This window comes from Podarcis muralis, chromosome 3 (genome assembly GCF_964188315.1).
Source record: "Podarcis muralis chromosome 3, rPodMur119.hap1.1, whole genome shotgun sequence".
Taxonomy (NCBI): Eukaryota; Metazoa; Chordata; class Lepidosauria; order Squamata; family Lacertidae; genus Podarcis; species Podarcis muralis.
Genome location: NC_135657.1, coordinates 36,418,385 through 36,441,848, shown reverse-complemented (window position 1 = coordinate 36,441,848; position 23,464 = coordinate 36,418,385). Strand labels below are relative to the sequence as shown.

Genomic DNA, 23,464 nt, shown 5'->3' with positions numbered 1-23,464 from the left:
ACTCTCAACAGGTCCTGTCAATCAATTCACCAAGGGCTACATGGTATTTGACAGCAGAAATCCTATTTCAGTGCAAGCACCAAACACAGCAGTCGTGTGCAGAAAAATACTTCCAAGTTACAGTAAAATAAAAGTTGCACAAGCAGGTTGCTGGTAACTTCGTTGCACAATAGATTGTACAACTTGTTGCACAATGCATGTCTGTCTATACAACTGTTGTGTTGGATACCTCAGCTGCACAATATCAAAATCCCCCCATCTGCTACAGCAAGAGCCCTTACTCCAGTGGACAGAGAATGTTGGAGATAGACATATCAAATTAGTATGGCATGAGCTTTTGTGAGCTACAGTCCAGGAAAGCTTATGCCATAATAAATTTGTCAATCTTTAAAGTGCCACCAGAATCTTTGTAGTTATAGTTTTCTGGTAGCTATGTTAGTGATACATTCATATGATTCTTATATCAGGTCTCCTGAATTTTAGCGTTTATAGCCACTTATCCATCTGTTATCTAAATTTCCTCTTACAAATGACTTTCTAGCTACACCTGAACCCACATTCATTGTTATGTAGTATATAATTCATGTCAACTTTCACTACTCCTATTAGCTTGACTGATGGAAGATGATGGTTAGATCCCTTTCTGTGAGTAAATTACCAGTTGGCTTCTGGATGGATTTAACAAAGAGCTTTTTTGTGCTCCAAGGCCACAGAGTTGAGAGAAAATATAAAGTCAAAAGGTCTCATCCCATGCAATTGCGGGAATGAATCAGTTAGGTTACTGTGTCATTCAGGTTCAGTGGAATCCTTGGGAAGCAAGCATTTTGTTATTTTATATTCTTAAATGTAGGAAACTAAAAACTTTGCCTCCGAAATGTTAATGCCTCAAACAGGCTTCAAGGGGACAAGAATAAATTTTCAGCACAGTGGGATATAAAAACTTGCTGTTCCCTCTCACAGTGTCAAGAGCTCCATTACAAATTTTTCTTGCATCACACTGAGAACATACCTGCATAAAATGGGTTTAGCAGGCTTAACACACAATAAGACTAAAGTGCCTTGAATAAGGTCCATGGAGAACTTAAAAGGGTCATTACGAGTGTAATGGCATGGATGATATTAGATATCTGCAAATAAAAATGGAGCTACACAGTCTCTTCCACATAGAATATCACATTTTATTCATGCTCTTGGCTTTTTATCGTCTACATGCCTTATAATCATAACCTCCAGGCTACTTGATAATCTGGCTGCCAAGAAAAAGAACCAAATCCAACAAATAGTACACCCTAGTCACCTATCTATCCGTTTGTCAGTTTTCAAAGACAAATGAAATTAGCAATTAGAGAATATAGCTAGCACTTAGACCTAACAGACATTTGGTGCATTTGTCATATAAAAAATAGTCATGTGACACAACCCCAAACTGAAATGAACTCCATGAGAAATGCTAGTCTACATTTATAGCACTCATCCATGTTTGCTTTTGGTTTTTCTTAACAACTTAACCTAGGAAGAGGAAGAATTTCCATATTTACTTCAGAAGAGACAGCTTTGTACCAGGCGTTCCTGTGTAGGTGGGAAGGGAGTGTTGGAAGCATCTGTGTGAGACCAGGTAGTTTCTAGTGAACATCTAGCCAGAGGGAGAGACTCTTTTGGTGTTGTGGGTAAGCACCTGAGTGAAAGTCGGGGTGGAAGTGGTTGTATGACCCATTTCAATTTGGGTTCAGACCTGGATATGGGACAGAAGCAACCTTGTTCACCCTGAATGACTTGTGTTGGATTTAGAAGCATTATTGCCCAGAGTATTTACTGTACTTTTCAGTCTATAAGACGCCCCCATGGATAAGATGCCCCCTAATTTTGGGGACTCAATATTAAGAAAATGGGGGGAGATTGTTCAGAATGGGAGGAATGCCGAAAAAAAGCTCACTCAAATTCAAAACACTTGCGGATCGAACGCAACGCAACACAGAAGCCTCCTATCGTATTTCCGATTGACACCAGCCGATGCCAATCACACGCCCAATTGCAGCAGCAGAGCCCAATCACCAGCAGCCATTGCCGCAGCAGCAACCAATTGCTAGCGGACATTCATGCAGCAGTACCCAATCGCAAGCGGACATTGCTGCAGCAACACCCAATCACAAGTGGACATTGCTGCAGCAGCCTATCACCTGCAATAACACCAGTGACAATCTACTACTCAAGACAGAAATCATTTCCACTGTCCTCCCTCTGCACTACCCATGTATAAGACGACCCCCATTTTTAAGCATTGTTTTAAGGTAAAAAAAAATCATCTTATACACGGAAAAGCTTGGCTCTTGCTACAAGTAGTACTCCTTGCACTTCTTCCATCTGTTTTCCATCTCTACAATCTCATTGTTTGAACCCACAACATGGATTCACAGCATATAATGGGACTCAACTCATTATATATTAGCGTGGCCATATCTCCAAAGTGCAGCTCCATTTCACGTAGGTGTTCACATGTGTATGAATTCGACATGAGCTATTTAAAGTCCTAAGTGACCCTAAAATATCAGGGGACCATAAAAAAGACAATTCTATGTTGCATATTTTCAAACAGATAACCATCTTACCTGGTACCGTATGAATGTGGTTGGGCTTCAAGAAGCGAGGGAGGAATCTTTACTACACTGGTTGAATTTTGCAGAAGTGGCTTCTCATCCTGGGCCGAAAGAAACATTACACAGGTAGGATGCAAAAGTCAAATGTGGAAAACAGTGGGTTCGCCCCATCTCCATTAAAATTAAATGCTAAATGCTTTTAAAAAACCCCTGCTCTACAATTCTAATCTTCCACACCAGTTGTCTACTTCTGTAGCACCCTTCCTTCCTTCTATCCACTCATCCATCCTAGCACTGAAGTCAGAAATTCCTGGTGCCTTACAATAAAGTGTTGAAGATTGGTTTTAAAATGTCAAAGGTCAGGTTTCAGGCTTTCAAAATGGATCAGTAGGCATTGGCTGACCTGAGTGACTTAAGGGACTTAGAATTTTACACAGGTTAAAATCTATGCAATTCAAGTCTCCTATTATATTAATCAGCGGCTGAATTTTGGGCTCTTCCTGCGCACATACACATGCATATATGTATAAGACTGGAGAAATACTGCCTTAAATACAGTCCCATTTAGATAATTTCAACCATGTTTTCCTCTAACAAGTATAAGACAAATTTTAAATATTGAGGATACCTGCAAGTTTCTCGCCTCCTCAGACCACCAAATTTCAAAGTCTTTTTGCAACTTCACCTTGGCTTTTTCCATAAGTAGCTGCAAGTGCTCAATCTCTATCTTCATTCCTTTCAAGTGTGTAAACATTGTTTTGTAACTGCAGAAAATAAGTAAATAAGTAAAATTCACTATAGAATGCAGAAGCTTCTGGAAAGAAATACTCTTAATTATTGTGCAGGGCTGCACCAAATTCACTCCTCTCATTCCTCACCCCATCCCACAGATGGCAAGCTGGAGAGACCGGCCTGTTGTTTGCCAGATGATGGGGTGTGTGTGAGAGAGACCAAGTTCACCAATTTATAAGCAAAATTGATAATTGTTATTTTATTTACAGTTTTGAAAAATTGAAATATAACAATACAATAAAGGAACTTGCATTCCAAAACATTTGGTTCAGAATAAATGCAATCTTCCTGTACGCATCCAACCCTTTCCCATAAAACTGTGTCCCATTCAAATATTTTGCTGTCCTCTCAGAGCTCCTCTAGATGTCCAGACCACACTCAATGAATTTAAGACACAGATAAAAAAAGTGGAGTGAAAAACAGAGGAGAGGGATGGAAAAGGAGCCAAAAACTGCCCCAGATAATCAAAGGTTCCACACATCCTCTCAATCCCCACAAAGGTCTTCTCTTTTCATATAAGCCACATTGTCATGGGCCGCCAAGCACCTTGCCAACAAAACTAGGGGTGTGGTGATAAATGGAATTCCTTAGTTAAATGTTACTGGACCAGACTGGGGGAAAGAGGATTTTGTTAAAGCTCAAAGGACTGACTGATTAGTTAAGCAGCTGTAATTTATTTATTTAATATTAAATTTGCATACCACTCTTCACAGGGTGGTCACAAGGCTGCATCCATTCCCTACAGTTGAACAATATATAGTTAGTACCACTGCTGAACAATGGTTTATGTAGCTAGTGTGGGTGGGATGTTTTAATGTAGGTTTTTTAAAAATAATAATAATTAGAATTGTGTTTTAGATTTTTTTAAGGCTGTACGTATGTACGTAAAGGTTTTAAAAATGTGATAATCTAAAACAACCTTTTCTTCTCCCGTTCCATTTGTGTCCGAAGTGTCTCTTCTATTGGGTCAGGCTCATTCATTTGTCGAGGACTGACAACAGCTGCAAGATATAATGAGTGTTAACAGTTGTAAAATGTAGAGCTAAGAAAATGTTTATACGCTGGAATGATAATCGCTTTATATGTCTGACAGAAAGAAGTATCATACACAACTTTTTTTACCCAGAGAGCCCGGTTTCTGTCAAAGGAATAGATTCCAATCTTGCTACAGCAGTTTATCTTTCGTGAATTTAAACTCTTTTCTCCCCTCTGGATTTACCTCAGCGCAAGATTAGCATCTCACTTCTAGGTAAAAATATGCCCGATGGGGCCAAAACTACATGTTAAATTAAATTCACAATCACAGTGAATGTATTATTTCTTAAAAGAAAAATAGCAGTAAGCGGAGGGTCAGGATCGTGACTAGAGCATGAGGAGAGCTGCCTTCCTAACAGAAAAGGGTAGCCTCTCCTCCTTCCACACTATGATCCAAACCTTAATTCCACCCCTTCCATGCTTAAAAACCAGATATGTTGCAAGCGATCATACATTTAAAGTAACAAATAGTTTGGTTCTCAGTATTGTAGGTCTTAGTGTAAGCTTTGAAGACATAGCACTCTGAGGGGTACCTATGACCTCCAGGATATTCTCAGAGGTGTCATTTCCCAGCCCTGCCTTCACTGTTTGAGAATTAGCTGGAGTTAAAAACACCATCTTGGCAATGCTGCTTGTCCCAGAGAAGAGGAAGATGGGGGAAATCACCAGGAACTTATATCTAGCAGTATCTCCCTACCTTTCCCCCAACCAATCTGCTAGATAATTGGGATCACTATATCTTCCAATGGGTTCCCTGATAGTTCCTCTGCTGAGACCATTTCTAGGCTCTTGTATTTGCCCCACCTAGTCTGTCTTGCACTCTTCTTGCTTCCCAATTGTATGCTCATCTGGAGCATCGTCACACAGATGAACTCTGTCATTTGTTGATATTTGAAGGGCTGGCATAGCTTTGTGTTCTATTCACTGCTGTTGCACACAACCTCTGGAATTTCCCCTCTAAAGAGGATTTACTGAGCTCCCTGTTGCAGGTCTCTAGAAGGCAGATAAAGATCCTCCTTGGTTATATCTGCAGCTGGGTTGTGATGTGATTTGCGGTGCTTTGATACTGTTATTTTTAACTGTATGCTGTTGATATTATTGTACATTGTTTTGAGTGGTTTCACTTTACCCAATAAGAGCAACTCTTACATTTTTAAATTTTATTAAATTAATAGATATATTGTGTCTGAGAAGTGTGAGCCCTGCAACAAGGCCTTTATCACAAAAAATAAAAATAAAAGGGAGGGTGCTTAAAGCAACTAATCTCAACTGTGTAAGAAAATGATCAAATAATCATAGAATTTTAGAGTTGGAAAGGGACCCCACGGGTCATCTAATCCAACCTCCTGCAGTGCAGCAATCTCAGATAAAGCTTCCATGACAGATGGCCATCGAATCTCTGCTCAAAAAACCTCCAATGAAGGAGAGTCCACCACCTCCTGAGGTTCCACTGTTGAACAGCTTTACCACCAGAAATTTAATAGTGTAAAGAACTCAAAAACTGATAGTTTCTCATTCTAATATTAGTTTCTCATTCTAATATTACAGCAAATTGTTCAAGATTTATTTATTTAATTTTATTCAAAAATATATATTCAAAAGTTACAATACAGTTACAATACAATACATTTTCAATCAATATATCCCCTTCACAGACACCTCTGTGATAATGGTGGTATTAAGATTTCCAAGATAACATGTTTGGTATATTAAGCTAAAGTGAAAAGAAGAAAAATGATTTAGTTTGGGTTCCATCTCAATTACAGTGGTACCTTGGTTCTCAAACTTAATCTGTTCTGGAAGCCCTTTCCAAAACCAAAGTACTCCAAAACTAAGGTGCGCTTTTCCTTAGAAAGTAATGCAAGATGGATTAATCCATTCCAGACTTTTAAAAACAACCCCTAAAACAGCAATTTAACATGATTTTTACTATCTAACAAGACCATTGATCCATAAAATGAAAGCAATAAACAATGTACTGTAGTCACACAACCAGTTAGTCAGTAGCTAAACTCGGTTCCACACAGTCACAAAAACAAAACAAAAAGAGCCGCAAAAATGCAAAATAAACAGCAAAAACCGACAGACCTCAGCGTAACACTCAAAGCGGAAGTGTGATACTCAAATCAGAAGTGTAACACTCAAAACGGAGCATGTTTGGCTTCTGAAAAAAGTTAGCAAACCGGAACACTTACTTCTAGGTTTGTAGTGTTTGGGTTCCAAGTTGTTTGAGTACCAAGGCATTTGAGAACCAAGGTACCACTGTACTGGTTTAACAAGGAAGTAAATTATAAGTAAACCTGCTACTAGGCTAAAGGAGTGTACCTAGCTTCAGGGAATGAAATTCTGGCTGGAACACCAGGGCAATAATGACCACTCTTGGCTTGTCAGTGTTGCAGCTAAAACCATTAATCTTTACTTACAAAACTCAGCAGCTTAATCAAAAAAGAAATCAAATAATTTATAATAATTTCACTGAAAGCACTTTATGTTTGACTAAAAGCCAAGAAGATGTCATGATCTACAGGGCTTCAATTCTACATGTTTGCCAAATTATCAGTCGGACAGGACTAAAAACATCTAGAATGCCTTTTGGTACTATGAGGAATTTACATGAAAGAAGCAAACAGTAAAACTATCAATAAGTAGTTTTTTTAAAAAAAGGTAAAGGTAAAGGACCCCTGACAGTTAAGTCCAGTTGCAGACGACTCTGTGGTTGCGGCGCTCATCTTGTTTTACAGGCCGAGGGAGCTGGTGTTTGTTCGCAGTCTTCTGGGTCATGTGGCTAGCATGACTAAGCCGCTTCTGGAGCAACGTAACACCGAAACCAGAGCAGCACATGGAAATGCCATTTACCTTCCTGCCGGAGTGGTGCCTATTTATCTACTTGCACTTTTTTTGGCGTGCTTTCGAACTGCTAGGTTGGCAGGAGCTGGGACCGAGCAACGGGAGCTCACCCCGTCGTGGGGATTCGAACCGCTGACTTTTTGATCGGCAAGCCCAAGAGGCTCAGTGGGTTAGACCACAGCGCCACCCATGGCCCCGCTCAATAGCTGGTACATTTATATAAATCTGTATCTATTGAGTTTGGCCTGATAAATTCATAGCCAGAGGTGCAATATGCTTATAGGTAGGTAAAGGTAAATGTAAAGGTCTCATTCCCGTTAGTGATAATACTACAGAATTCTCAGCTTGTATGTTTTGTCTGCTGCTCTTTATTTTTTGTGTTGACTTTATTATTTTAATGTATTATTTAGTTTAGCTTACTATTTTACAAATTTGTCATTGTTTGCCTCCATGATTTTTTTTAAAAAAGAAAAGTGGAGTATATAATATTCTGACTGAATGGCACAAACGTCTTGTGTCTCCGTGTATGTCTCTGAAATGCTGATGGTTAGATAGCATCCACTTAAAATATAATGGAATGAAGATAATAATAGTGCTCTATACATTTGGGAAGCACACCAGAGTTAGTTGTTCAGGGCATCTTTTTAACCTTACAGCATCTCTCTGTGAGGTACATTAGCTGAAAGTTGAGGATGTGCTTAAGGCCACCCACTGAGCTTCATAGCTAAGAGATTGGAACATGGGTTTTTCCACATCCAAAAGAGACACTCAAATCACTGCATAACAAAGAAACAATATAGTAGATAAGTCAAGCAGAACTAAGGGGGTCATATGTAGAGAACTACATACTTCCCCCAGCTGATTTGATTGATGCCTATAATCTCCAGATTTTTTAAATCCCTTTGATCGATCCCCAAGAGTTGGTTAATGAGCCACAGGTGGACATTCAGAGTCAGTTTCTCTTAAAATGGGTGGTTTTGCAGCAGCTTGAAATAATCCGTTACGTGGTATGATAGCAGCATTTCAGGCCAGCTGTTTACCTGGTACGCAGGTGATACATCAAAAGAAACAGCTGCTTTACAAGCATATTCACTATGAAAGAGGTTATAAACAAAAATTAACAGAGATAAAATCTGCACCAGAGATGGAGCTGGTTAGAAGGGGAAATTTTATATCTTTTATATCTGATAAATTTATTTCTTTTTTTTTTAGAGTTTGTATGGGTGGTTCTAGAGTTGATTGAAGTAGTTTTATTTTTTAGAGCTGGTGCTTCTGTACTTTATTCTGTTTTTACCATGTACACCTCTTCGATGGCTTTATGTTGTGAAGCAGTCTAGACATTTGAAAAAATAGTACATCTGAGAAATGGTAGATATACATGCTATATCTACAGATCCTACACTTATGATCCTTCAAACTACTTAAACATTTTCAAAATATAGCACATATTTTAAGGCAGAATTTTTATTGTTATTTTATAATACAGAAAATATTTATACAAATGCATACGAAAAAGTGAAAGAATAAAAATCAAATTAAAAGAATCCGAACAAAGAAGATAAGATGGAGCAAGTGAGTTCATGATGAGGAAAAATGTACATTCTTGAGTATGACATCACATATTAGAGATAAGTCATAGTCAGTGCTATTATTCTAGAAAAGGAGGTGCCAGAACTCACCATAAGCACCTCCCTTGTTCTCTTATAATGGCAATGGTGCTCACCTGAGAGGTGCTGGAACTGAGTTCTGGCAAGCTCTAGCTAGAAAAAAAGGCCTGTTCAGTTATGAACATAGTTCTTCTATAAATTGGCAAACATTTCTCTTAGGTCGACTAGGTCTGTACTTGTCTGAATGTGGGTGGCCTCTTATCAGATAAGTACCATCTCCAGGTGAACATCTGGCAACTCTAGAAAGCACATTTGAAACCCACCCACCCCTAGTGCATCGGTTATTGCTAGTGAGTTGCATACATTTGTAGAGTTCATGCAACTGACACTATATATTTCAGACAACTCAAATTGGAAAGGTTCAAGAGCCAAATACCCAATCTGGAGCAATAACCATGCATGTGGAGACAGAACATATCCAGGCACCGCCTGCCAAAAGTGAATTTGTAGTTGTCAGCTGCATTATATTAAATGGAGTCCCCCTTCAACCACACATAGGCAGCAAAGTTGAAAGTGGTTCAATGGAACAGGAGGAATTAACAGACGGGCTGCTCTGGTACAAGGACTTGGAAGTTCGGGTTGCTTAGTGCTGCTAGAATCCTAACATCCTTGATGAAAGGCAAAGGTTTTGAATTAAGCGATGCATTCTTTGCGACATTATTAGAACTAAGTTCAGTGACTTGCAGATGGTTTCCAGATACAAGAAGAATGAGAAAAGTGAGACAAATTTAGTAACAATATTAGCTGCAATAGAAGCTCTGCTGGAAGAGATCTGAACAAAGCACAGAGATGACAATTTTATAGTGCTGTTCCAAAAGGCATTAAAAACCAAAGACCTCGCCAAAGTGAATATGTGGAAACTTGTTGTTCCTAAACTCAAAATCGCACTGGGTTAACAAGACAATGCAAAACGAGGAACATGCTTGGCAAGTCAGCCTTCACTTTTGCTTCTCACAAGCCAAACATGCACTTTGACAGGCTCAATCCTGAAAAATCCCACTTACTTACAGAAGTGCTGATAGTTGTTTCCCTAGATCTTTAATGCAGTACTTTCTGAAGGAGTTTCACTTCCACTGAAAGCAGAGCAGAGCAACAATATAGGGGGGGGGGGTTTGGATCATAATAGCTGTCCCTGTTTCCAAGACTTTTAACTAGGTGAATTATTTCAAACAGCTAAGCTAGAAACCATCCAGCATGCTGGGTTCATGTAGGCAGCCATGGCTCAGTGCAATATCATAAACACAAAGGAATCTGAGTTCTTCTAGAGTTCAAAAGAGTGTAGTGTTCATGCTTCCACAGTGACACAGAAACTTCCCAGAAAGTGTGCTGCAGTTTGAATGTCTCTGAGAACAAGCAGGTGAACCTTCCCTATGATTTTGATAAGCGGCCAGGATGTTTCAAATCTGTACTTTGGAAGCCACGACGTTACAGTCCATTTTGTCCCAAGAAAGATGAGCAGTCACAAAATCACATCTGAACTTACACTGACCCACTTTGGAAAACCATCAAGGTTTCATAAACCCTTGTTTATGAAGCCTGGAGAAAGTGTCATCGCTTTGGTGCAAAATCCTGGCATGCATCACACCAGAGTTCTTCACTGCATTTGAATCTGGGAACATTGGCTTAATGCCAGTTAACAAAGTAGGAAAATAAGCTAGGATGTAATCCTGCTTGCATCAGGGAGGAAATCAGCACAGTTTTCAAGCAAGGTGTCAGCAGAGTAAGCTAAATAACCCATTGTTCAGACAATGGACTGACTATAGGCTGCCTTGAAAGTATTTATATCCAGCAAGATTCCGAAAAGGCTATTACTTGTCTTGGGGGGTACAGGCATAGCAAGCAGCATTGTCGCTATCTCTGAGTCTCTTTCTGGACTAAATCTGTTGCAGGAGTGGAGTAGCAGAACCTAAAACAGCCTGTCAATGATGAGAAAACAAACCACAAGGTTTGTTACTGGTTTCTCTGCAGGAGACAAACCATAAGTCTAGGTTCAGATGTAGTGCTAAGCCAAAACATGACTTAGCCTCCGGTAGTGCAGCAGAATCAGGGGATGTGTGCACCAGCTATAATCTTTGTTCTGAGAACTTGCACATTTACTCATTTTTGCTACACCATGGCTTAGCTCAGAGTTGTGTTCAAACTGGGCCATTGTGATGCTGATAATTGCAAAGCTTTTCATTCTTTCAAAAATCTGATGATAGCATTAATTGCTAGTTGCCCTGGAAGTCCCACAGGCGATGTAAGATGTGCAACACACATTCCTTTGTTAATTAATAAATAAAGCAAAAATGAATGATGCCACACTGTTTTCTGATTAACCTTTAACCAGTTTGAGAGATTTAATAAAAAGCTATATTTTGACATTCAAATTATTAATTTTGGATTTGGGCTTTTTCTTAAAGATGACATATATTTTAGGAAGTTACATATTTTAGTCTGTTGTTTGTAAACAACAATTAAAATCAGCTGGCTATTCACTTTACAAGACAATGATCCAGAATAGCTTTTTCAGCAGGAGAAAACCTGTATAAGGAAGGTGAGAAGTTGCCAGTTAAGTGCTCCATTAAATGAAATTTCCCTGAACTTAAAAAACTAATGACTCAGCATAAAATTTCAACGATGCCTGAGTAAATATGAGATGAATTAGTACTGCTGATACATCATGAAGATTTGCATCCATGCTCTTATGCCTAAAAGGTAGGAAAATAAACCTTGCCCCAAAAATCTTTTTCTTTCCTTGTTCTGCTAAACTTCAAAATAAACATGAGACATAAAACTGCTTATAAAATGCTGAATTAATACCAACTTTTATTTCAAGATGAAAAACAACAACCCAGGAAATAGAGCTCTAAAAAAAGATGTTGGCATATTTATTCTAGAATTGCTTGGCATTATATACAACAGGTCCACTACAACAACTGCAGTCCAGAAAAGCTATAATGTCAACCTATGTAGACTGAATGCATATATACTGTACATGTTCATCACCTGGTAAATATAACATTCTGTGTTGTCCTCAATTTGTGATCATAATAATCAAGTATGTTGATTTCATTTCTCTTGACTATCTCAAACACAATATTTTTTCAATGCACGCACTTTGCCTATTCATCAGATACAAATCATGAAATATGAATCCATGAAATATGAATCCATGAAATCATGAATATGTGAATTAGCCCTTGGGAACATAGTTTATGGACTTAATATACAAGCATTAATAGCATGCATCCCAAGTCCAAGAGAAGAAAGATAATTTCTGTAATCAACGTATCCTAAGATGTTTGAACAATTTACGAGAATGAAGTAAAAAAAAAAAAAAAAGCTAGTTTAAATGGAACTTAAATGTCTCCAAATCTAAATGAACAGCAAGATGACACTATTTCTACCCCACCTGCAGGCTTAAGGTGAAAATCTTGACAAACCTGCCTGCAAGTTTATTAAATTGCAGTGCTGTCATCCTATTTTTAAAAATCTTACTAAAACTCGATATATTTCATCCATGAATTTTTAGCATAACATCCTTTGAAAGGGGAATAATAAATTAAATGGGCATTCTTGAAAAAAATCTAGAAAACCCCAATCAAAGAGAGTTGGATTTCATTAATGCTTTATTATAAAAACCTGAAATATTAAGTAACAATAATATAATAAATGTTATTATTTCTTACTCTTCTATGCAGTGCTTTTCTAAGCATGTGTACTCAGAAATAAGTCATGGGATTAGACTTAATTCTGGGTAAACCTCTGGGTAAATATAGAAATACAGACTTATTTTTCATATTATATTGTCTCATTTTATTCTCATAATTCCTCATTTTTTGGTAACTGAATTGTTTTTGTTTCTATTCTCTCTCTCTCTCTTTCATAAGACATCTGTTTTTCTGTTAGCCATCCATTTTCTTGGTGCTCAGGCTTTTAAATTGCCATATAATGGTTATCAAAATCACTCTTCCCTAGAGTCCTTCTGATAGCTTTCCATCTTTTCTTCAGAACGATTAATTTCTTATTAAAAATATTATTTAAACTCCCCTTCTTTCAAAAGTAACACCATGGATGCAACAAAAACACGCTTTCCCCCAAACCATCTCCTGTTTATGTGGAGACACTTTTAGGGCTATATTTGGGAAGTGCCTCACTTTCTCTAGATTAGGGCTATTATGGATAGACCTAAGACCTCGGAGTCCAGAGTTATAAGATTCCTGAGCTGTTGCTTTTCTATCCTGGTTTTCATTTACGCCTGAATAAGAAACCACAACATAGTTATTAGATTTTATCATAACTGTTTCTCAAGTGCTACAGCAGCAACATTCTTAGTACTTGGCCAGTCACCAAGTGTAAAGGATATTTACTTAGAGAATACTATGCCGATAAAGTGAAGTTTAGCTTCACTGAATTTTAACTTCAAAGATACTATAAAACTGACCTGCACAACATAAATTCTTCAGGTTGACTGTGGCCTCATTCCAGTCCCTTGCGATCCCATGAGAGAATTCCAAATACCTATTGTTCGTGGCCTTTCCCCACATAATTACGTAAACCTCTAAGGCATGGCCAAGCCCGTCAAAAATGGGGTATGAATGAGAGAATGCCCACATCACTATGTCTGAACTGGTCCTTCCGTCTTATGGAGGGAGCAGCATCAGTTTCTCCAGGTTACTTGCATCATTTAAATTGCTTTTCATGTTAATGCTGAATGGGATGCAGAAACAGATCATAAAGACATTAGAAGGAAAAGGGGTCACAGAGAGATGTAGTGGGGAAATAGAAAAGAGGCAACATAGATGCAAAGAGAGACCTATGGGAGTGAAGAGGGGGAAGGAGTAATAACAGGGGGTCAACAGTGATCTATAGATGTTGAAGCAGAAAGAGAGCTGGTAACAGACCTAGCTCTCGCAAACAGCAGAAAACATGACAAACTACTGGGCAGTGCTACTTCAGACTGCAGGTGAGGGCTTGCATGGCTGAATGATTTTCCATGTTTTTAAAAAATCTCTGAATATAGAAAACTACATGTCAGAGGAAAGGGCCCTTGCCTATCCTTCTCCTTGACATGCGGATTTCTACATCTGTGACATTTCCTGTTCAATGAAACATTTACTTGAAATGAAGCATTACCATTCAGACATGGGTTTCCTGCTTTATATGCTGTTCACGAAAACCAGGTCTGAGAGAGGGCAGTGCAGAGGGAGAGAGATACAGACAGCCAGACAGACAGATACACAGTGCATAGAGAAGTTGTCTTACAAGGCACAGAGAAAAGGGAAGACCTATTAAAGAAAGGGGTCCAGATCAAAGACAATGAAGTGTGTGTGTGTGTGTGTGTGTGTGTGTGTGTGTTCCTACTGGTAGAGAGGAAAATACTTAACATGGAATGCAGAGAGACCTGTGGGTGAGGAAAGAAAAGGAGGGAGGAATCATTTGGGGGATAAGTGTGAAGATGTGTGGAGTGGGAGGTACAGTGAAGACATGAGAATGCAGAGGGGTCAATCAGAAATTGAAACTGGAAAAGGGGAGGTATGGGTGCATAGAGTAAAAGGTGATAACAGAAACAGGTCAAAGGAGACGCCTATGTGTAAGGAAACAGAAAAAGAGGGGGAATCAATAAGAATACTGACTTATAGAAGTGAGGAGAAGAGCACAGAAGAGTAGACCACTATGTGTAGTGAAGAAGAGTTTGGATTTGATATCCCGCTTTATCACTACCCTAAGGAGTCTCAAAGCGGCTAACTATCTCCTTTCCCTTCCTCCCCCACAACAAACACTCTGTGAGGTGAGTGAGGCTGAGAGACTTCAAAGAAGTGTGACTGGCCCAAGGTCACCCAGCAGCTGCATGTGGGGGAGCGGGGAAGCGAACCTGGTTCACCAGATTACGAGTCCACTGCTCTTAACCACTACACCACACTGGGGGAAAGTTTAACAGAAAAGGGGTTTAGAAATGATAATAACAATAATAATAATAATTTTATTATTTATACCCTGCTCATCTGGCTGGGTTTCCCCAGCCACTCTGGGCGGCTACATACAATATGATTAAGGATTAAAGACGAAAGGATTAAAGAGAGACCACTGAGCTAAATGCTTTCCCCAAGGCTAACAAAGTACAGTGGTACCTCGCAAGACGAATGCCTCGCAAGATGGAAAACTCGCAAGACGAAAGGGTTTTTGGTTTTTTGAGTTGCTTCGCAAGATGATTTTCCCTATGGGCTTGCTTTGCAAGACGGAAACGTCTTGCAAGTTTGTTTCCTTTTTCTTAAAACCGTTAATACAGTTGCGACTTGACTTCGAGGAGCAACTCATAGCACGCGGTGTGGTAGCCTTTTTTGAGGTTTTTGAAGACTTTGGTGATTTTTGAAGCTTTTCCAAAACTTTCCCGAAACCGTGCTTCGCAAGACGAAAAAATCGCAAGACGAAAAAACTTGCGGAACGAATTAATTTCGTCTTGCGAGGCACCACTGTACTACAGTCCTCTTGGACCAATGTCCTCACTGTGGAAGGACGTGTGGATCCAGAATTGGCCTCCATAGTCACTTACAAACTCATTGTTAAAACCGTGTTTATGGAGGACAATCTTACTAGGCTACGAGTGATTGCCGAAGAAGAAGAAGAAGAAGAAGAAGAAGAAGAAGAAGAAGAAGAAGAAGAAGACAGTCCTCTTGGAATAGTAAAATTGTAAATGTGTCCCTCAAATTTATTTGAGTTGTACACTTGTTATAAATCCACATGCATACAATTAGGTTCATTCTAAATTTGCATCTGAGTGAAGCATGCAAAAATGTTTTGTCCAATTAAATGGACAGCTTACTTGGTTAGTGTGCGGATCTGATAATGCCAAGGTTGCAGGTTTGATCCTTGTATCATATAGCTGCATATTCCTGCATTGCAATGGGTTGGGCTAGACAATCCTCAGGATCCCCTCCAACTCTACAATTCTATGATTCTATGATCATGTCTCAGGTTCGAAGATCACCCCATGACTGGATGCCTAGACAGGTTCTCAACATAATCTCTGAGTGATTCAAATATAGTCATAGCAGATATTCCTCTCCATTCTGTTTCATTCATATTTATTTTAGAACTAGTCCATTGCATATATATGAAACTGATTGGTCTATTAAAATATACATGGTTTCTTTAACCTTCAAAATGTATACAACCTAAAGATCAGCACTCCTTGAAATTATAGCTGTACTCATTCATTGAAAGACACTGTAGTATCACCAGCGAGTATAGCTAAGATTCTCAGTGTCTCCCAAGCTTAAAAATACCATACTCCTTAACATAATGTAAAATGTCATAACTACATTCGTTGGTATAAAATTTGTTCTAATAGTTGTTGATTAAAGCAATTAAAACACATAAAGTGAGAAAACAGAGTTTAGTAACCTGTTCTCAAATTTATTAATGTAAACCAAAATTATTTGATAGCATGCTTGCTATGACAAATTCTCAGTTATTTCCATGTTGCTTCGCTTGGACACATCAATTTATGGCATGATCATGAAGAAGTATTTTAGACTCAGGGTTGATACACTAGCAATAGTTTTAATGAACAAAATTTACTTTCTATGCCTATTTATTTTCCCTTATGCTGCTGTTTTTGCAGAATCCCTGCCAATAAATTCATTTGCCGTGGCATTAGAGAAATGTGAACCCCAAAAGATTTTTAAATGGTCCCCTAGGCAAATATTCATGGAATGTTTTTGAGGTACTCATCCAGAGCTGGTACCAAAATCTTGCTCCAGGACTAATGGAAAATCTATGCTCTTAACAAACATCATCTGATCAACCACTTTTTAGTCTCAGAATTCCAAAAATAACCTTCAGGGCTAAGTGATGCCAATGCTGTTGTTCTGAACTCATGGAAACATTGGGGAAATGATTTTCTCTGTAACGATGGGCAGATAAAATGGCCTAAAATGCCACTAGATGTCACTCTAGGAAGCGAATCAAAAGCATTATACTAGATATACAGATGTGGGTTGTTTCAAATTTGAAACACAAATATATAAAAAAGCCGAATATACCATAGCACTGAAACAAAATTAAATGTGTGAAATACTAAGAAAATGCAACTCTTGTTCAATTTTCATTCAAACCACAACTAGAACTAGTTTTGTTCCTTGACTGGAAACCTATTATGGTATATTCTGTTCTTTAGATGTCTTCATTTATCCAACAAAAATCTGAAATCTTTGACCGCATTATCAGAACTGAAAGAGACTGACACTTTCATAAAGGTGTGTGAATTTTTTATTATTATTATTATTATTATTATTATTATTATTATTATTATTATTTATACGCCACCCTACCCGGCTAAAACCGGACTAAAAGTGGCTAACATCAAATGTATAACACATTAACATAAAATCAGGCAATCAATTAAAATACATCCTAAAATCAGATCAGGATCAGAATAAAATCCAAGCAGATGGCAACCTGCAGATTAGGGTTGGGGACCTTAAATGCTCACCAAGCCCAACTGTTTGTGCTGAACTTATATGAGCCTGTAAGAAAAATTGGGAGGCCACTTTCAGGCAAGTTCTTATGAAAGGGGAGGGGGAGTCAGACTGACCCCCACCAAAGGCCTGGAGGAACAGCTCCGTCGTGGAGGCTCTGCGGAAAGATGTCAAATCCCGCAGGGCTCTGGTCTCTTGTGACAGAGCATTCCACCAGGCCGGGGCCATTGCTGAAAAGGCCTTGGCCCTGTTTGAGACCAGTCTAATCTCCCTGAGGCTCGGGACCTCCAAGATGTCATTGTTTGCAGACCATAAGGTTCTCCGTGGGGCATACCAGGAGAGGCGGTCCCATAGGTACAAGGGTCCTAGGCCGTATAGGGCTTTAAAGGTTAAAACCAGCACCTTAAACCTGATTCTGTACTCCACCAGGAGCCAGTGCAGCTTGTATAGCACTGGATGAATGTGATCCCATGGCGAGGACCCCGTAAGGAGTCTCGCCACGGCATTCTGCACCCCCTAGAGTTTCTGGGTCAGCTTCAAGGGCAGCCCCATGTAGAGTGAATTACACTAATCAAGCCTGGAGGTGACTGTAGCATGGATCACAGTGGCAAGATCAGGGCGAGAGAGGTAAGGGACCAACTGCTTAGCATGGTGGAGATGAAAAAATGCTGCCTTTGTTGTGGCTGTAACCTGCGCCTCCATAGAAAGGGAGGCGTCAAAGATTACACCCAGACTCTTGACAGAAGATGCTGGAACTAATTGCGCCCCTGCAAGAGATAGGACTTGCCCCCCCCCCAGCCCCATGTTGTCCTGACCCAGCCAAAGGACCTCTGTCTTCGAAGGATTTAACTTCAACCGGCTCCCACACAGCCATCCAGCCACAGCTTCCAAGCACCCGATCAGTGTGTCTGGGGCCGAGTCAGGGTGGCCTTCCATCAGCAGATAAAGTTGGGTGTGATCAGCATACTGGTGGCAACCCAAACCGAAACTCCGGAGAAGCTGGGTGAGGGGGCACATAAAGATTTTAAAAAGCATCAGGGAAATGATTGCGCCCTGCGGCACTCCACACACCAAGGTGTGCCGCGACGACAACTTCTCCCGTAGTGTTGTATTGCAATTTCACAAATAAAATATACATGGAGATAATGTGCCAAATAATACCCTCAAGTTAATACAGCTTTGAAATGCAGTAATTCGCTATTGGATATCTTATCCTTTGCCTTGATGTCACTTAAGACAATGCAGAGTGTTTTCTTCTCTCACACCACAACTGATTCCTGCAAATTACCAAAGGGTGGAAGTGCAACCAGTAATTTGTGCAAATACAGAACACGTTCACCAGAGATGCACCGCAAAACAAAAAAATGAGTATCCAACAAAATGTGACATCAGTCTGGAACACACAAGGAGGCACAGCTGGGTTGTCACCTCAAATTCCAGAAGGAGGAGATCAGAGTACCACATGTTGCCAATGACAAACGGCAAGAGTCTGAAGTCCCATTGTTTCTTGTAGAAATTCAGTACATCCAGTAAATCATTGGTACTAAAGGAGCATGCAGGTACTAAAGGATCTTGTGGGTGTAATCCAAAATGGGAAGACCCAGGTAACTAATCCAACCCATCAGCTTGACATCAATTCCAGGAAAGGTCCTAGAACAGATAATTAAATGGCCAGTCTGTGGGCACTTAGAAAAGAATGCTGTGATTACTAGTCAAGCCAGACCAATTACATTTCTTCTTTAGACAGAGTTACAAGCTTGGTGGATCAGGGGAATGCTGTGGACATAGTGTATCTTGATTTCAATAAGGATTTTGACAAAGCCCCCCCATTATATTCATGTGGAGAAGTTGGTAAAATGTGGCCTGGATGAGATAATTGTTGGGTAGGTATGTAGCTGGTTAACTGACCAAACCCCAAGAGTGGTCACTAATGGTTCCTTGTCATCTTGGTGAAAATGGGACAAATGCGGTACTACAGGCTTCTATCTTGGGCCTGTTGTTCTTCAACATCTTTATAAACAACTTAGACAAAAGAACAGAGGGGATGCTCCGCTAATTTGCAGATGACACCAACCTGGGAGGGGTAGCTAATGCCACAATAGAATCAGGATTCAAGAGGACTGTAACATATTGCAGAACTGGGCCTGAAGTAACAACATGAATTTCAACAGGGACAAATGTCAGGTTCTGCACTTAGGCAGGAATAACTAGCTGCACAAATATAAGATGGGAGACACCCGGCTTGCCAGTAGAACATGTGAAAATGATCTCTGGGTCTTCGTAGACCACAAGCTTAACATGAGTCAACAGTGAGTTGCAGCAGAAAAAAACCACTAATGCTATTTGAAGCTGCAGCAACAGACATATAATGGGAATTAATAGTACCACTCTATTCTGCCTTAGTCGAACCACATATGGAGTATTGTGTCCAGGGGTGGACCTAGACATAGGTTAAAAATGCTATAAATAAGTCAGAAATTAAATAGTTCAAATATCCATCTTCAAATATCTCAAGGGCTGTCACATGGAAGATGGAGCAAGCTTGTTTGCACCTGCTCCATACACAAACCAATGTATTCAAGTTACAATAAAGGAAATTTCTGATGGTAAGAGATGTTCTACAGCGGAAAATACTGCCTTGGAAGGGCAAGGAAAGACAATTAAGGAAATCTGTCTTAAAACTTTTTTTAAGGCTGAGTATGAAGGTTTCCTGAAATGAGAAATCCACATCCAAAGCATGTCCATCAGGGAAAAGAGATCATCATTATTCAAAATGGAAGTAAAGTATTTCCATAGAGAGGTAAGTTTTAAGTAAGAGAGGCAGCTGGAAAATGTTAACACCAAGATTTCAAATGGAAATTAGGTTTCATTTTGTATTGGGATTTTTCCACATAGTCTTAAGTAGGTTTACTACCAAGCAGTTTTCATTCATGGATGTCTTGATGTCTTTATGGTGATCAAGGAAGCCCCTAGGAGAACCTACAGCTGTTTCTGTCAGACTGAACACACATATACAAGAGAGGCATGTAATGATCGCCAATCTACACAGCAAACATCAGGCTATGATATTACAATGAATGAATAAAGAAAACATATAGAAGATATTCACTGCGGTTATCAAAACAATCTTGCATATGTTATAAATGTGATATATGAACATTTAAGGCCTGCCTTATGTATGAAGGACAATTATTAGAAACTGCAGTGCTCAAAATTTCAGCTGCCACCCAGCAGCTCTGTGCTGTCATCTTTATTTAAATCAAGTAACCCATTATTTGTTTCTGTGAAGAGTGAAGAGTAATTAAACATTTGCGTAGGCTCCACATGTTTCTGGAGATGTTTGGAAACATACAGAGTGCACATGTTTTTATATCTGCTCTCAAAGGCTGCGGTGTTACAGTTCAACCCAGGACAACATCTAAGCAAAACAAACCCAGGCATAAATCAATATGGCTCCACTGAAGCCAGGGGATGAGATCCTCAGCTTGTGGAGAAGTGTAGCCCCAGTGAGGTCAAAAGGCCTAATTCTTCAGCTGCTGTCACTAACCACGGTGATAAATTTGTTTGTGAGGAGAGAAGAGGCCATGAAAACATTGCCGCGTGACCATTGAACAACATGAGGAAAATGCCTCCATTGTTGCATGAAATGCACAGGGGGCAGAAAGCCCATAGCCAAGAACAGGAGGATTGCAGGCAACAAGCAACTGCACATTTGTGTGGAGGGAACAACCTTGTATGGAAAGAGCTAAGAATGGCTGCAACAAAACTCACCTTGAGCTGCTTTCTGCATGTGCCGCTGGGTTATCTCCTCTTTCAAATGATCTGTGTAAATGACAAAGTAGATTTGCTCAATAAAGTAAATAAAATAACTTGACAAACAATTTTCATGCTTTTTACTCTCCTGCAGAGCCATTAGCGATCTCCCAAACAGTCTTTCTTTATCTTGTCGATGCCAGTACTATTTAGAATTTATTTATTGCGTATCTCAAAGCACTGGCTTGGTCATTAGCTCTGAAAATTCAGTCCCAGGATGGCGGCACAGCCACTTTCATGGAACTGCAGCGTCCTGCAACTTTGTAAAGCCAAGCAGCGTGGAAGACAAATGGACTAACAGGAACTCATTCATAAAACTAGCAATGGAAAACTGCTATTAGTCATTCACTCAGTCTCATAACCAGCATTTAAGCAAGTTACGCTGAAATACTTGAATGTTCCAAGGGCAATTGTAAATGCCAGATGCAGTATATTTTCTAAAAGTTTCAGTGCTCAATATAGGAATGTACCAACTCCTTCTCAAGCAGAAAGAGTAGATGAAGCCTCCATCTTAGTGAATACCCTGTCACAAGCTGTGCCACCTTGATCAGGAGTCCATTTCCTGGAGTCTTCACATTAAAGTCAGGGCTGGGTTAAAGACATGGCTCTTGGACTGGCCTCACAAAAAGATGTTGTATGAATTGGTACTGTTCATATTGCCCAGCTGCCATGAGGTCCCAGGCAGCCTGCAACGCATCAATGTATGTTTTTCACCTCTGTTTCAACTGATCCTAACTCCTGAGTATAAAGACCTCCTTTTCTTCCTTTCAAAGAACTCAGGTATGTTTTGGGGTGTCTTTACTCTAGTACTTTACATCAAATTGTTGCTGGATGAAATAGTCATAGCTTGATAGGGGTCAAAACCACATCTTAAGAATTCTATTTTAAATCATTTGTTGTTAGTGCTGGAAGACCCACACTAGTTTCAATTTTCCTGGGGGAAATCCATGATAAATGTGAGAGCACAAAAAATTCCAGGATAGGTTTTAACTACGGTTGCCCTCCTGAAAAGAAATAGTTGGCTAGAATTTATTTTTATTCTATGTGTTACATGAGAATGAACATATTTTATAACAATGTACACAAGGGAATAATTTCATGAGAATCTATACATAAGCAGGGGTGGAGAAGAGAGGAGGCCCAAATGAGGAGTGGTTTGAAAGACATGGGTTTGAAAGACATGGGATAGCCATAATCCCATTGAACAGGGGATAGCCATAATATTTTCACAGCAGGATGTGAGAGGATGATTGAAACTGTATCAGTGGGAAATAAATGTATTGGTAAGATATAAGTGAGCAAATAATTCCATTAGGGAGAAGGCAACAGTTCTGATGATGAAGAGGTAGTTCTGAAGCATGAGAGTCATTCTGGACTCACAGTGGTCCATGCAGGTGCAGGTGCCGAGGGCAGCTGTCTACCAGCTTGATGTGGTACGCCAACTGAGACCCTACCTGTCTGCACACTGTCTCGCCAGGGTGGTACATGTTCTGGTTACCTCCCACTTAGTCACTTGGGAAGACAGGCGAACTAATATCAGTGTACTGGATGAAGCAAAGATCACCAGTGTTGAAGCAATGATTCTTCAACATCAACTTTGTTGGAGTGGTCATGTTGTACGGATGCCTGATTATCGTCTTCCAAAGCAACTACTCTATTCCGAACTTAAAAATGGAAAGCGTAATGTTGGTAGTCAACAAAAGAGGTTTAAAGACTGTCTCAAGGCAAATCTTAAAAAATGTAGTATAAACACCAACAACTGGGAAACACTGGCCTGCGAGTGCTCCAGCTGGAGAACAGCCTTTAACAAAGGTGTCATGGACTTTGAAGACACTCAAACTCAGAATGCAAGGGAGGAACGTGCTAAGAGGAAGGCACGCTTGGCAAATCCACACCATGATCAACTCCTGCCCGGGAACCAATGTCCCCACTGTGGAAGCATGTGTGGGTCCAGAATTGGCCTCCACAGTCACTTACGGACTCATTGTTAAAACTGTGTTTATGGAAGACAATCTTACTCGGCTACGAGTGATCGCCAAAAAGAAGAGAGAAGACTTAGACTACTGCATTGCACTCTATGTGGGGCTACCTTTGAAGGTAACTTGGAAACGACAACTAATCCAGAATTTAGCAGATAGACTGGTGATTGGGAGTGGCTGCCGAGACCATATAACACCAGTCCTGAAAGACCTACATTGGCTCCCAGTACATTTCCGCGCATAATTCAAAGTGTTGGTGCTGACCTTTAAAGCCC

The 23,464-nt window shown here is 39.8% G+C and overlaps 1 protein-coding gene across 1 annotated transcript in view; it reads right to left on the bottom strand.

The window, feature by feature from the left end:
* Nucleotides 1-23,464, bottom strand: part of KIF6 (kinesin family member 6) — a 151,446-nt gene that overhangs the window by 9,386 nt on the left and 118,596 nt on the right. Inside the window, exons 16-19 of the mRNA XM_028724406.2 lie at nucleotides 21,169-21,219; nucleotides 4,306-4,387; nucleotides 3,223-3,358; nucleotides 2,607-2,695 (exon numbers count right to left, since the gene is read on the bottom strand). Coding sequence (XP_028580239.2) covers nucleotides 2,607-2,695; nucleotides 3,223-3,358; nucleotides 4,306-4,387; nucleotides 21,169-21,219 — 358 coding nt within the window. The remainder of the gene's footprint in view (nucleotides 1-2,606; nucleotides 2,696-3,222; nucleotides 3,359-4,305; nucleotides 4,388-21,168; nucleotides 21,220-23,464) is intronic.